The sequence below is a fragment of the Protopterus annectens genome, chromosome 3.part0, assembly GCF_019279795.1.
Source record: "Protopterus annectens isolate FY-2018-M chromosome 3.part0, PAN1.0, whole genome shotgun sequence".
NCBI lineage: Eukaryota > Metazoa > Chordata > Ceratodontiformes > Protopteridae > Protopterus > Protopterus annectens.
In genome coordinates this window covers 1,275,639,801-1,275,655,504 of record NC_056731.1, presented here as the reverse complement: position 1 = coordinate 1,275,655,504, position 15,704 = coordinate 1,275,639,801, and the positions used below count along the sequence as shown (strand labels likewise).

The 15,704-nt window shown below is 39.4% G+C and overlaps 1 protein-coding gene across 4 annotated transcripts in view; it reads left to right on the top strand.

Annotated features, from left to right (window-relative positions):
- The window catches only part of LOC122796727 (exocyst complex component 3-like protein 4), a 2,022,901-nt gene that overhangs the window by 220,965 nt on the left and 1,786,232 nt on the right, over nt 1-15,704 (top strand). For all 4 annotated transcript variants that reach the window (XM_044065430.1, XM_044065431.1, XM_044065429.1 and 1 more), the window contains exon 2: nt 1,148-1,260. In XM_044065430.1, the coding sequence (XP_043921365.1) occupies nt 1,200-1,260 (61 nt within the window). In that variant the 5' untranslated portion in view covers nt 1,148-1,199. The remainder of the gene's footprint in view (nt 1-1,147; nt 1,261-15,704) is intronic.

The window sequence follows — 15,704 nt, the reverse complement described above, 5'->3', positions numbered from 1 at the left end:
AGAAAATAACCGACTACTGATCTGTTGTAAAACCTTGAGAAAATGTTTTGCTATCTCTTTTGATACCTCACTGCCATTTTATTCTGGTTCTTTTAGAAACCTCTGACACATTCACAGGTTTACTTAACCCTAATCCCATCTCACAATCCCTAACCCTAAAACTCATAGTTGCTGCCTAACACTAAACATCAACCCTGCTCCCTAAATCTAAAACTTGCTGTAACTCTCTAATCTTAATCTTAAACTTTGGTCCCTAAGATTAAATTTACCAGTCACTCCCTAAAACTGTTCCCAAACCCAGTTTCCTAACCTTAATCTGAAAACTAGAAGTTGCTTCCTAACTTTGATACAAATCCACACTCCCTGTACCCTTAAATCTCTCAGACACTCCCAAACCTAACCATAAAATTCCTAGTCATCCCTACCTGCTCCCCACTGCTGTTGCACTTACCCTGCTCACACATGAATATTTCTTTGAGAGTCAGCCCATGTAAGCAACTTGGAATATGAGTATCTGACTGAGAGACTGTGACCTGTAAACAGGTGGAACTTGAGCTATGGATGGAACCCCCTATTTATTTATCTTATGTTAATATCATATTTTATTAAGTTTATAATATTAGCTATACATATTGATTGAACTTTTGATATAATCTTTCAGGTGTGGCATTTCCAAAGACATTATGTCTAGTATTCACCACAGATGTTTCTATAGCTTTTCTCTGTTGTGCTCTTGTATTCTTCATGGCTCTTTGTGTTTTCTGTCTAGTACTTCCCCTTTTTTAACTATATAATTAGATTAATGTTTATTAATAGTAAACATTGTTTTCCAGTTCATTTACATTGCTTTCATGTAGCTGATAGAAGAAAAGAAATTAAAAAACAACACAAAGTTTTGATGGCATAACTGGGGGTATGTGAAATATATTTCTGCAGTAGTCTACATTAAAATTAAATAAGCGTTCTAAATAAGCTGTTTAAAGTAATATGATTTCTGTTGTAATAAGTATAGATTTCTGCGTCTATGATTATTTATATTATTGTGTTATGACAAAAGTACAGAGAGGAATTCTTGCTAAGTTTGTACAAAATCTGCTGACAGAAAGTAACGGATTAACAAAGAAAGCTTTTCTACTTTTTTCATTAGAACTTGAGTATCTGAGCAGAAGCAGAGAGCAGGGCACTTGCAAAAAAAAAAAATGGAAAACGGTGACAAAGTCCATAATGTGCGAAAAGACAATACCAACTCTCCATTAAAAGGTAAGAGAAAGTACTTAGAATTGGATGTAGAAGTTAGCTTTTTTGTCTTTATATTTACATTCAAATTTTATTTTTCATGTAAAAATGCGACTTGCGGTTGTCAACTTGCCTTCAGAATGTGTTTGAATTTGTGCCTTCCTGAATCAGATCTATAACAGCTCAGACCAAATGAGAGGAAAAGCTATGATGTCTATCTCCTTAAGGTCTAGGAATATCCGTAGATTCTAAAACCTACCATAGGATACCCTTTCCATGTTATAGTAAAGAAATGCTGTCACCGTCAAATGAAACATAAAAAAAAATCTGGACCAGTTGCCTCATAGCAGTACACACATGGTCTAACAACTTCTTGACAAAATGCATCAGAATGTTAACCCTAAAGTTAGAGCAAAGCTGCTGGATCATGAAAGTAACTTGATTTCTAACAGACAGAATGCTCTGGATTTTATGCAGCTAAAGTATATTTGAGGCTCCTCGGTTATCTTTTTTTCAACAGGAGATTCATATACTGGCATAAATCATTAAGGCATTGAATCGTAGTTTGAATTTTATAAATAGTAAGTTGTATAACTGTGTAAGGAGCAAGCTTCATCTTCGTCTGCAAACTGTCTTGAGTTATTAAGGCATGTAAAGTTATGGAATCTGGAACAAGTCTCCAGAAAGCCCACAAATGTGCATAGTTCTAGAAAATCAATTAGCAATCATTCACTTTATTCAGTTCATGATTATGGGGAGCTGGATTTTTTATGAGCAGTCAGTTGCGTGCAAAGCAGTAAAATTATATGAAGTAGGATATAAGTATTGTGCAAGTGTGTACATGAGTGTGCACATGCACACATACACCAGCGCACCCGCGTGCATGTGCACAGGCACACACACACTAGTACGCATTTAAATTTGAAGCTCATGCAAATTGCTTATTAACAACTGTTAATAAAAATATATTTCATGTATGAGGTGGTGTGAAGGTATATCTACACTAGTGAGCTGGTTTGAAGGTCATACTTCATGGTATAAGGTAAAGAAAATATACTTGGATGCAGTTCTTTGAGCTAAGCTCACTAGCTCAAGGAATTCCCAAATTATCAGTTTAGACTGTCTGCATGAAATAAATTAACAGGATAATCTAAAAGTACTTAATACTTGCTAAATAATTCAAATGACATTTGAAGCAAATGTCCAGTTTAAAAAAGAACTTGTGAATCTGTCCAAAGAGCCAGATGAAATCTTTGTCCAAAACTTAATGGCTGTAAATAAATATGTGCACAAGACTGATAGTCTACACAAGTAACAGAAAGCATTAGAAATCAGAGCTGTGGTTTCTAATAAGATATTTACTCTGTACTTAGAAACTAGCTTAATCTTGCTAAAAACCTATTTTTCCTCAGGTAAACAGCAAATGTTGGAGATGCGATGGGGTATAAAGAGGTAAATGGGAGCATATTTTCTGGGAGTGTAATGAGTTGGCAAACTTTAAAGATTTTCTGCAGTTTACACTGTCGGAGATGCTGTGTGAGCAAAAAGGAGTAACTAGGGAAATTATTTTTTGAGCTATAATACAGAATTGGAATTGTCTAGACGTAGTAAGGCCTTGCTGAGTCTAATTATGATGGCTGCCAAAACAGAAAATGGAAGTCTAAGTCTTAACCAACTTTCTAGAAGTAACGAAGATAGTAACAGAGATAAAACAACTGGAACTAGGATCTATGGAAAAGGGAGGAGCAAATTACATAGGAAAAATTGGGAAATGTGGGATCAATACATGCAGAGGAGGAACGAGGTTTAAAAGAAGACAGGATTTGAATGAGCTATGTAATGGCTGACTGACAATGACTGGATATATTATAAGTGAGCTATAATGTTTGCAGCTGCAGTTGCATTGGCACAGTTTGTAAGGTATAATGTTTGCAACTGAGATTGCGTCATTATGTTTTATTTTTATTTATATAAATGTAAAAGTGCCTATATCATACATGAACATTTATAAAGATGTATTTTGTTTAAAAAAATCTTGCTAAACGCCTTGAATGTAGCCCTGGGCATGACAGCAGCTTACTACCAAAAGTCCCCAGCAGGATTTACTTCATTCCTAATTACCTGTATATGGCACAGGTGTACAACAGGTCTGATAAGTAAGTACAGTTTGTTTAGTAATATTAGATGTGATCAGTATAATACTGATGCACAATTCAGAATATTAGTCACTACTTAGATGATTATTAATTAGTATTTCCTTGACTATAACTGCATTAATATGACTACTTAGGGTTCAGAATGTGTAGGAGAAATGTGGGTATAAATTGCCCAACAGAAAAACACTGAAGGTCAAACACTCTTCTGCTGGCTTTCAATGATTGATAGTTGGCTTGTGCTGTTCCATTTCTAGGCAGATAAGTTCTTCTACATATCAGTTCTGATGTTTAAACTTATTTTTCTGTTTAGGAAAGTATATTTTAAGCTATGAATATGTGCTTTTATTGACTGTCACTTGACTTTGCTGTACTTTTAAATAGAAGCACACTTTTCTGTTTGACAGTTAAAAGTTCATTTAAACAGTCTAAAGCCATTTTTTTTCTGAGGAGAAACTGTTTAAATTATTTTGGTGGTTGGTAAAGTGTATTAGGTGCTTTTTACTGTGTTTTTTTATTAAGAAAAGTTACTTTATAGTGCTCTTAAAACTTTACTGGCTTATGCTGCTATGTTTTCCCCAGTAAAGAAACATCATCTTCAACTTGGCCTTGGAACAAACTCCAGCCACAAAAAAGGTAACTAACCAAGCTTTGATACCACAGCAGGCTAGCAGTTTGCCTCAGGCATAGGTGGGTGACTTTGGTGTGGCAAAACATGACTCCTTAGACTATTAATCTTTTTCCATAGATTCCTGTGGTGCTGTCCATAGAACCACTCTGGCCATGGGGTTAGCTACATTCTGTACAGCTGTTGGGGTCTCCTTAGTGGGCAAGGGAAAGACACTGTTGTTGGTGTTGGTAGAAGGGGGTGGGGAAGGTGGCTCTGCTTAGCCAGAATGTTGTGCTCATCCCTGGGGAAGCTGCGGTTGCCATTAATAATCCTGTTTATCCAAGCTTTCCTGTCAAAAAGAAACAGAAAACTTAATCTGTATGTTCACCTGTTTCAGTTTAACTGAACAGGATTAGTTTATTTAGTCTGGCTCAGGGTCTTGTACTCACTATCAACCTTATCAGGTGGTTTCTGGTAAAAGGAAAAAAATGGGATTCTACTTTTCCTGCAGAGACTCAAGAAATTGAATCTGGAGAGAACTGTGATGAGACAGATACAGGTTTTTTTCTATAGATTCTGATTCAGGCTTAGAAGAAAACATGTTATCCGAATCTCCCTGTCAAGGATTCTCTTTCTCTGAGACTACTTCCAGAATGTGTCAGTGTTTTTAGTGGGGAGAACACTGAGGTTTCTTAGTCCCCCAGAAACTACTGTGAATTCCCAGAACCTCCTACAATTCCCAAATAACCATCAGCAATGGAGGACATGTTTGTCACAGCCTGTTCCACCGATCTATGCCTGCTGCACCTAAGAAAGCAGATTGAATAGATTAGGTTTATAGATTATGTACAAAATTCTTCAGTGTTTCAAATTTTCATACACACATTCCAAATCAGAGTGGCCTGTGAAAGACATACGTGAATGGGCGTGCCTTCGCTGAAGGTTAGGTGTCAGGCTGGCAACTTGGCACCATAAAAAAATCTACTGCCAATCATTAGCAGGCCGGAGTTCTGCTGTGGCGACCCCTAACCAGGAAAAGCCGAAAAGACAAACAACAACATTCCAAATCTGACCCAGCAGCTATAACTTTAGTCAATCCAGCTGCTGCCAAGCATTTTATTTCTCATTCCCCTTCTGACAAGGATGATTTATTTATTTATTTTATTTATTTTATTTTACATTTGTTGACCGGGCTAGTCTAGCTGGATACATGTCCTTTTTCAGTAGAGGCCCGGGGAGAAAAGCGCCAACATAATGAGAAGACATGGTGCATTTACACACATAAGAGGTAGGATTAACATAGGATGAAAGACAAACAAAAAGGTTGTGCATGCTGATTATAGGACATTCACATAGTCTTAAACAAGGATAACATGGTAACATATTAAAGGTAAGAGATAAGGATTATGAACTCTGAAAAGGGGGGAGACTAAGGTGGTGAGAGGTTTACAGGTTAGTCTGGTTCTGAACAGGGGCATAGCCAGTGTGACTTAAGGTATTCTTTGAGATTATTTTTGAATTGATTAAGTGAGGTCATAATTCTTAGGTTGTTTGGAAGGGAGTTCCAAGGCTTTCCAATGGAGTTAGCGTAGAGAGCATCGCCACCCATATTCTTAGATTTAATGGTGAGTATTTGAACACTGTTTGACGATCGAAGGCAGTTTAGGTTGGTGTAGGGGGTCAGTATACTGCTCAGTGACGGAGTTCTATCCGGGTGCTTGATTATTTTAAAAGCTTCTGTGAGTTGGTTGAGTTTGAGAAGATTAGGCAATTCCAACCAGCCAATTTTCTTTAGGTTAAGGCAGTGGTAGGTTCGATAAGGTGCTCCTGTTATAAATCTGGCAATGTGATTATAGGCAACAGAAAGCATATTGAGTTCTCGCTTTTTGAGAAAAGAGAGTACTGGGGAGGCGTACAAGAGTGTGGAGAGGAGATGGGTGCGAGCGATGGTTAGTTTGGCAATAGGGGTTAGAAAGTTCTTTATTCTGTACATGGACCCGAGTTTCTTGTTTACAGTTTTAATGGTTTGGCTAATGTGTATGTCAAATTTGAGCTTGTGGTCAATAGTGACGCCGAATAGTTTGGTGCTAGAGACAGGGTCTATGATGGTGCCATTGATGGATTCAACATGGAAGGAGATATTGTTTGGAATTGGAAGTTCTTTTCCTAGGGGTGTGGATACGGAGGGGAAAAATAGAAGCAGTTTGGTTTTTGATGGCTTGAGTATGAGTTTCAACTTGGAGAACCATTTTTCAACTATAGTAAAACAGTGTTGAGTAGTTGTTTGGAGTTTCGAGAGAGAGACGTCCGAACAGATCAGGGTGGAGTCATCTGCATATTGAATGCAGGTGGCTTTAGGGATGACAGAGTGGAGATCATTTATGAAGATGGAAAAAAGAAGGGGACCAAGTATAGAACCCTGAGGAACACGAATGGTGTTTGGGAGCAGGTCAGATAGCCTGTTTTGCCACTGGACAGCTTGTTGCCTACCAGAGAGGTAAGCCTTGAACCAGTTTAGGGCTAGGTTGTCAAGATGTAGGCTTTCCAGGGTGGAGAGTAGAAGCTGGTGATTAACCATATCAAAGGCTTTCGATAGATCAAGAAAGAGGGCGGAGGATATTAGTTTGTTATTACGGTTATTATTGATGGAGTCAGTGAAGGAGAGGAGGGCAGTGGTTGTACTGTGGTGGGGGCGAAAGCCGTGCTGGGAGTTAGACAAGAGACTATTACGGGTTAGGTAGTGTAGGAGTTGTTTGTGAACACATCTTTCCATAATTTTAGCTAGAGGAGACAATATTGCTATTGGTCTGTAGTTGGAAGTTTCAGTGGAGGTACCTCCTTTATGAAGAGGGATGATGTAAGAAACCTTCCAGATAGAGGGAATGGTGGTTTCAGTTATAGTCCTGTTGATCAGGATTGATATGGGATAGGCGATTGCGTCGGACGCGATTTGTAAGTATTCCGCTGGGAGGTGATCCGCTGCTAGGGTGGTAGGTTTAAGTTTTTTTAAGAGGGTACGAATATAGGAGGTAGATACTGGTTCTAAGTTAAAGGAGGGGGGAGCAGAGTTATTCATATGAGTGGGGGGAGTGGAGGTAGTAGTTAGCTGACTAGCTAGGGACTGGATGGTCTCGGTATAAAAAGAGTTAAAGGTGTTGGCTATGTCTTCTGGGTCTTTCCCAATGAGTTTCTCAGGGGTGGGGGTAGTAGATTTACCTGGATGGAGGAGGTTATTAAATCCCGCCCAGAACTTCTTTGGGTTATTCTGGTGTTTATTCTGGAGGTGGCAGAAGTACTGTTTTTTGTCCTGGATAATTGCTGATTTAGTAGAGTTTCTAAGCTGCTGAAATTTGATGCGATCTAGGGGGGTTTTAGTAGCTCTCCATTTATCCCAGGCCTGGTCACGGAGTTTAATTTTGGTTTTAGTTTGTCTAGATAGCCAAGGTGCTACCCGTTCCTTGGATCTAATTTGTCGTTTTGGGGCATGAGAGTCAAGTATGTTAAGGAACATGTCATTAAAGTAGGAAACGCTCTCCTGGAGGGGTAGAGTTTTTAGGATAGACCAGTTACAGGACTTAAGTTCTGCAAGGAATAGTTGTGGGTCAAATTTCTTTTTGTTTCTGACTAGTCTGTATAAGGGGGGGTTGGTAGTTGGGCATTTATGTTTAATAATATAGGTAATAAGGTGGTCACTGAGGTCGTTGGGGAGGGTCCCAGTGGTATAATTATATGGATCCTTATTGGTAAGAATTCAATCAATGGTGCTCTCTTTTTGTTGGGTATTGCCAATTCTAGTTGGGGATAGAAGATTTTGGGAGAAACCATGTAAGTTAATAGGATGTGGAGTTATGTGGGCGGAGCAGTGAGACCAATCTATATTGACGTCTCCAAGTACTATGGTTTCTTGAGGGTAATTGGTGGATAACCAGCAGAGGGTTTGCTCCAAGTTTTCTGTGTTCTTTCCTGGTGGGATGTAAATTCCTATAAGGTTGATGCATTTCTGGGTGTTTAGGCATATATTAAGGGCAATAAGTTCTATATTAGAGACTTTAGGAGGTTGTAGTGGATTCCTTATAATGTTCATAGTATTCCTAAACATAACAGCTATTCCACCACTCTTTTTGTTTATCCGATCAGTCCTGAGAATATTGTACCCAGGTGGGAGAATCTCTTCATCCTTAGTGGAAGGTTTTAGCCAGGTTTCAGATAGGCACATAATGTCTGGAGAATGAGTGGCTAACATAGCGTGTAGGTTATGAACCTTGTTGTTTATGCTTCTGAGGTTAAGATGAAGTATGAGTAGGGAATCTGTAGAACTTCGGGCTGTTTTAGAGGGGTTCGAGTCTAAGACTGTGGTAGGACCTGGATTGGGGTGGATATCACCATCTATGGTGATGCATTTTTTTAGGTGATCTAAGAATCTTAGTAGTTTGTATAGGATTTTAAGATTAGCTTTAATAATCGTTATCTTGGGATGACAGAGGGTGAGATACACTGTTTTGGGGGATAATGTTTTGTCAGGATGGGGGGAAAGTGAGGTAGGATTAGAGGAAAGATTTGGATGGGTGCTAGTGTAACCCTTGGGGAAGGGGATGCCTAACAGAGTTTGGTTTTCATAATTTGTTGAGAAATGAGCAATAAGAAGGAGTATTATTGTAAGAGGGGTGATAGTATGTGTAATTTTGTCCATGGTGTAAGGAAGAGAAAAGGCTAGTGGGGGGAGGGATTGTAGATATAACTTAGTAATGGAGAAAGGCCCAGTATGAGGGAGGAGTAGTAATAAATTGAGGGGCGGACCTGGTTGCTAAGGGGGAAGGTGTGAGGGGCTGGCTAACCCTATAAATGTAGAGGTAGTGGGGGAGGGAGGGATATGGGGGCAGGGTGGGGAGCGGAGCGAAGCCCGAGTGAAGCGAGGGCGTAGCGGAGCGGGGAATACACCGCCAGGATTTCGCAGGGTCTTAGAGCCAAATTACAGTGAGTTTATAGTCTGTTCCTTTAAAGTTTGCTATAGCCAGTAAGAATGATTTAATTTTCTAGAAATACAGTATGTACTCTGCTTTTTAGCCTTTGCTGGAGCCAGTAAAACTGATTTAATTTTATGTGAATACAGTTTGTACCATCAGTTAGTATAAAGGTACTGTCAAGCTTCTGCCAGCGGGACGCTATTCCTGGCTAGTACAGATTTGGTAATGAAGTAATCTTTATCCTGTAACACTTTAAGTGGATAACTTAAATTTTAAAGTTAGTGGACTGTTCTGTGCGTTCGCACCGGGTTGGAGTTCAGGTAGTAGCGTTGTGGGTCTTGGGAGCCACACGGAGAATTAGTTAGAGAGGGGGACTGCCCTGTAACACTTTAAGTGGATAACTTAAATTTTAAAGTTAGTGGACTGTTCTGTGCGTTCGCACCGGGTTGGAGTTCAGGTAGTAGCGTTGTGGGTCTTGGGAGCCACGCGGAGAATTAGTTAGAGAGGGGGGCTGCCTGTAATAGAATAAGGGAAAGAGACAGTTTGTTTAGAATCACAACGATTGCCCTACTTAAGCATAGAGGCTACTGTATAAGCACACTTAATATCAATGCAAGAATTGGTAACATGGATTACTTAGTATAAGGCAGAAGGATTTACAATACACAGTTCAGTCGCCATTAATCTATAACAAGGGGTAGTCAGCATAAAACAGAGTATGAACAGTACAGAGTTCAGTTGCCAGTAAATCTGAACAGAGTAGATATTTACGCCAGTAGTGGGTAGTTATAGCTGAGATGTACCAGGCATTCTATCGTACTGTAGCTTGTTTCCTGCCTAACCCTAACTTTATAGAGTAGCATAAGTTTAGTTAGGAACAAACGCTAGACGTACTTGTTATACATTCCCTTAGCCCTTTCACGTGCTGGTTCCCATAACTTCTATAATAGCATTTTTATAGTTTGTAACACTCCAATGCAATTATATACAGGCAATATGGTATATGAGTTTAAATTCACAAACAAGACCCAGAGACAAGCACAAAACAAGTCGCTATTAAGGCGACAGCAAAGAGACGCCAATCTAGCTCCAACAACTCGTGCAATCACTTTCAGTATTACATCAAGGGTCAAACACAAACAGTCACGCTATCTGCAATGTGAAATCTCACTGTTGTTACATATTACAGCAGAAGAAGCAAAAACTAATCAAAAAACAGTAGTAGTCAACTCCAGAATAGACAGCTTTTCCTGGTTATATCGTACCTTGAGGCCTGGAGATGCGACCGGGCAGGAGGACAGGACAGTACCTAATAGTAGTCTGTTGGAAACTGGCGGAGAACAGATGGGGTATATGATAACTCACTGACATCAGGATAAGCCCGCCAGGAGTTCGCAGGGTCTTAGAGCCAAATTACAGTGAGTTTATAGTCTGTTCCTTTAACGTTTGCTATAGCCAGTAAGAATGATTTAATTTTCTAGAAATACAGTATGTACTCTGCTTTTTAGCCTTTGCTGGAGCCAGTAAAACTGATTTAATTTTATGTGAATACAGTTTGTACTATCAGTTAGTATAAAGGTACTGTCAAGCTTCTGCCAGAGGGACCCTATTCCTGGCTAGTACAGATTTGGTAATGAAGTAATCTTTACCCTGTAACACTTTAAGTGGATAACTTAAATTTTAAAGTTAGTGGACTGTTCTGTGTGTTCGCACCGGGTTGGAGTTCAGGTAGTAGCGTTGTGGGTCTTGGGAGCCACGCGGAGAATTAGTTAGAGAGGGGGGCTGCCCTGTAACACTTTAAGTGGATAACTTAAATTTTAAAGTTAGTGGACTGTTCTGTGCGTTCGCACCGGGTTGGAGTTCAGGTAGTAGCGTTGTGGGTCTTGGGAGCCACGCAGAGAATTAGTTAGAGAGGGGGACTGCCCTGTAACACTTTAAGTGGATAACTTAAATTTTAAAGTTAGTGGACTGTTCTGTGCGTTTGCACCGGGTTGGAGTTCAGGTAGTAGCGTTGTGGGTCTTGGGAGCCACGCGGAGAATTAGTTAGAGAGGGGGGCTGCCTCAGTGTCGCAAGCACGTCTTTACCAGGCACAGAATTTATCTGAATCTGATAAAACAATTGATATGTTTCTGCAACTTTAATTTTTAGAATTTTAAATTGTCAGGTTCATATGTTAAAGTTTTTTCCAACTAATTGTCAAAGTATTAGGAATGTTTTATTTGCAGTTCCTTCTTGTGAGGAAAAATCTGCTGAGTGTGGTTTAGTTTCTTCTTTTTCTCAGGTCACTCCTTATTGTTTAAAGTGCATTTATGACTTTGTAGATACTACATCCAAGGCTGTTGCCACTGGTACCATGTTGTTGGTTGCTGTGCTGTGAGGTTTGCCTGGCTGCATTCTCAGGACACCCCAGAATATGTAAAAAAATAGATTTTAAATTCTCCTTTGGATAGAGACTTAGTTTTTGGATCCTCAGCTGTAGGGGTTATTAAACAATGTGATGAGAGTGGTAAACTGATACAGGGAATCTCTAAGATTTTTCACCTCCCTTCTTTAAAATTTTCAAGGTATCTTCCACTCTCTCCAATTTTGGCAAGAAACAGAATAAAAAGTATTAACATATTGCTGGTAAGCAGACATTTAAAAAAAAAACAGTGGCAGGGAGGTTCCAAAAAGAAAGCAGGACCCCCCCCCCCCCAGAACAAATGACAAGCCAAGTGACTCAGAATGACTATGTAAGAAAACAGTCAATGTTCCGTGCTATAGCCAAAGTCAACCAGTCCAAAAGATAAAACGCTAAGCAAGAAAAAAGACTGGCTTGACACCGCTATATAAAATAAAATTTTTTTAATAAAAGTACTCCAACAAAGTAAGCGCTTTCGGGTTCTCCAACCCTTCATCAGACAATGAAACACATAAAAATTCACATTTAAAAACAAGCATCAACCAATCAGCTGTTAATATTTGACCCGCCTACTTTGTAGTGCAGGTTTTAAAGGTATCTTTTCATTTAAGCCTGGGTACCTATGTGAAGTGAGTGTAATTATCCATTTGGACTCTAAAGTTTCTGTATGCAGCTTAATGTCTCCCCCTCTAGCTCCCAACCTAACATTAACAATAGCTTTGAACATAAAGGTATGCGTGGGATTATCCTCTACATGCCTATACAAAGCATTTTGTTCTACCTTATTCCTAATACAAGAGAGATGTTGTAAAATTCTAACTTTCAACATGTGCGTTGTCATCCCTACATAGTAAGCCAAACATTTTTGGCACTCCGCTATGTAAACAACATGTGTTGTCCTGCACGTTGCCCTGGCTTTAAAATTAAATCTTCGTCCATCTACTGGATGCAAAAAAGTTGGATCTTTATTTATGCTGACACAAGCTTTGCAGTTGCCACATGGCAGTGTTCCAGCCTTGTTCATCCAAAATTTATTGCCAGAGGCTCCCTTCTCTCTGCATAATAAATCCTTAAGATTGGTATTGCGTCTATACCCAAAGCAAGGTGTGGGACCTATCATCTCACATAATCTGTCATCCCCCCTTAATATGTTCCAGTTCCTTTGGACAATGGCCTGTACGTCTTTCATGTTACTACTATAAGTAAAAAACATCTTAACTCCATTGGTTTTTCTTGGCTTTGGCATAGGACCCCTTTCATCCTGGTTTCTTCTTAACCAAGGTTTATATTCCTTGGTTCTACCCAGACCACTATGATTGATCTTTGTCTGTACCATCCTATCATTGTACCCTCTGTTGTTAAAGCATGTCCTTAAACTTTCAACTTCAATCTCATATTTATTATCTTCCAAACATAGTCTCGATGCCCTACACAGCTGTCCTTGAACTATGTTTGGAAAAAGGTATCGAGGATGCATACTATCAAACGATAGGTGGACAACAGGCCTATAGACAGGCACAGGGGGTGGCCATGGGCACCCCCTGTGCCAATACATATGCTAATCTGGTCTTACATTATTGGGAGACTGAGGCCATCATCAATAATGTTAACTGGGTGAATTATGTAGGAGCATATGCACGATTTGTAGATGATGTCTTTATGTATTGGTGAGGTAGTGAGCAAATGTTATACAATTTTCTTGAGTATCTGCATTCCACCACTTCGTTCCTAAGGTTCACCATGACCCATTCCATAGAATGTATAGATTTTCTAGATACCAGGATCACATTTGATTCAGGTGGTTATTCTTCTAGTTTATACAAAAAAGATTGTTGGACCAACCACTTACTATCGTTTGATAGTATGCATCCTCGATACCTTTTTCCAAACATAGTTCAAGGACAGCTGTGTAGGGCATCGAGACTATGTTTGGAAGATAATAAATATGAGATTGAAGTTGAAAGTTTAAGGACATGCTTTAACAACAGAGGGTACAATGATAGGATGGTACAGACAAAGATCAATCATAGTGGTCTGGGTAGAACCAAGGAATATAAACCTTGGTTAAGAAGAAACCAGGATGAAAGGGGTCCTATGCCAAAGCCAAGAAAAACCAATGGAGTTAAGATGTTTTTTACTTATAGTAGTAACATCAAAGACGTACAGGCCATTGTCCAAAGGAACTGGAACATATTAAGGGGGGATGACAGATTATGTGAGATGATAGGTCCCACACCTTGCTTTGGGTATAGACGCAATACCAATCTTAAGGATTTATTATGCAGAGAGAAGGGAGCCTCTGGCAATAAATTTTGGATGAACAAGGCTGGAACACTGCCATGTGGCAACTGCAAAGCTTGTGTCAGCATAAATAAAGATCCAACTTTTTTGCATTCAGTAGATGGATGAAGATTTAATTTTAAAGCCAGGGCAACATGCAAGACAACACATGTTGTTTACATAGCGGAGTGCCAAAAATGTTTGGCTTACTATGTAGGGATGACAACGCACATGTTGAAAGTTAGAATTTTACAACATCTCTCTTGTATTAGGAATAAGGTAGAACAAAATGCTTTGTATAGGCATGTAGAGGATAATCCCACACATACCTTTATGTTCAAAGCTATTGTTAATGTTAGGTTGGGAGCTAGAGGGGGAGACATTAAGCTGCATACAGAAACTTTAGAGTCCAAATGGATAATTACACTCACTTCACATAGGTACCCAGGCTTAAATGAAAAGATACCTTTAAAACCTGCACTACAAAGTAGGCGGGTCAAATATTAACAGCTGATTGGTTGATGCTTGTTTTTAAATGTGAATTTTTATGTGTTTCATTGTCTGATGAAGGGTTGGAGAACCCGAAAGCACTTACTTTGTTGGAGTACTTTTATTAAAAAAATTTTATTTTATATAGCGGTGTCAAGCCAGTCTTTTTTCTTGCTTGCAGAATGACTATGTAAAGCACCTTGTCCCTCTCTGCCACCCTGGCAACCGCTTTCCCTTCAAGTAAATATAAATCTCCATTTTTCTCTTTGGCAACATACTATTTCAGACAAGTGGGTTCTGAGACTTATTCAGTAGGACTACAGATGGAAGTGGAAAGAAATCCCTCCTCTCCTGAGAATTATTCCACAGCTACCTGACCATACCCCTCTGTTTTTCTGTGCCCTACAGCACATGCTTTCTCAGGGGATAATAGATACATTTTCTCTTTCCCAGATGGGAAGAAGTTTTTATTCAAGAATGCTTCTGGTGCCAAAGAAAGAAGATGCCTGGAAATCAGTTCTGAACCTTCTTTCCTAAACCAGTATGTGATAGTGCCCAAGTTCAATTTTTTTCATTTCACATCCTGTTACCTCTTCTTCCTCATTTGAGGTTCTTGGTAACCTTAGCCTATCACCGCATTCCTATCCATCCAAACTTCAGACATTTATTTAGGTTTTATGTGTCTGGATCACATTATCAGTTATCACTTGAACTATCTACCGCTTCAGGCATGTTTACAAAGTGGCTAACTCTGGTCATAGCCCATTGCAGGGCCACAGGGTATCCACTCTTTTCCATATTTAGATGAATTGCATATCTTTGTAGTGTCTTTTTCAAAGTTTCAGGAATCTATAATTTGGGTAAGAGATCTTCTATGAAAGCTGGGATTCCAAAAACAATTAAAAAGTCTTGTAGACTCCATCACACTGGATTGTGTTTCTGGGGTGTCCGCTAGACACCTCAGTACAAAGAGCTTTTCTTCCATAGCAAAAATAGATCTATATTTAGATCTGTTTTTTTTCTGGGGGGGGGTTCCACTCAGATGTTGGTCACTGTAAGGGAAAACCTCAGGATTCTGGGACTTGTGGCATCTGTGATTCTCATGATATCTCTGGTGAAACTCCAATAAGAAGGATACAATAGTATCTGAAGTCTATTTGTTCCCAGCACCAACACCCATTATCTTTTCAGATTCCAGTTTTAGGATTTTTGAGAAAATAAATCACTTGGTGGAGACATTATATATCTCTGAATCCCAGTCTCCCCTTCTCACCTCTTGCTCCATAGCAGTCAGTCACCACAAATGTGCCAGACTTTGCTTGGGAAGCAGTGTCAAAGGGGATAAAAGTGTAAAGTATCTGGGCAACAAAGACAGACATAAACACATAAACATAAAAGATGCCTGCTCTTATCAAGACACTCAACTCTCTGAATCATCTTTGGTCCCCAGGACCACTTTAAATTGTTATAGGCAATACCACAATAATGCAGTACATAAACAAGCTTGGGGAAACCAGGTCATACCACTGTTGCAGCCTATCAGTGTTTGCATGGCATATAGCTTTACAAC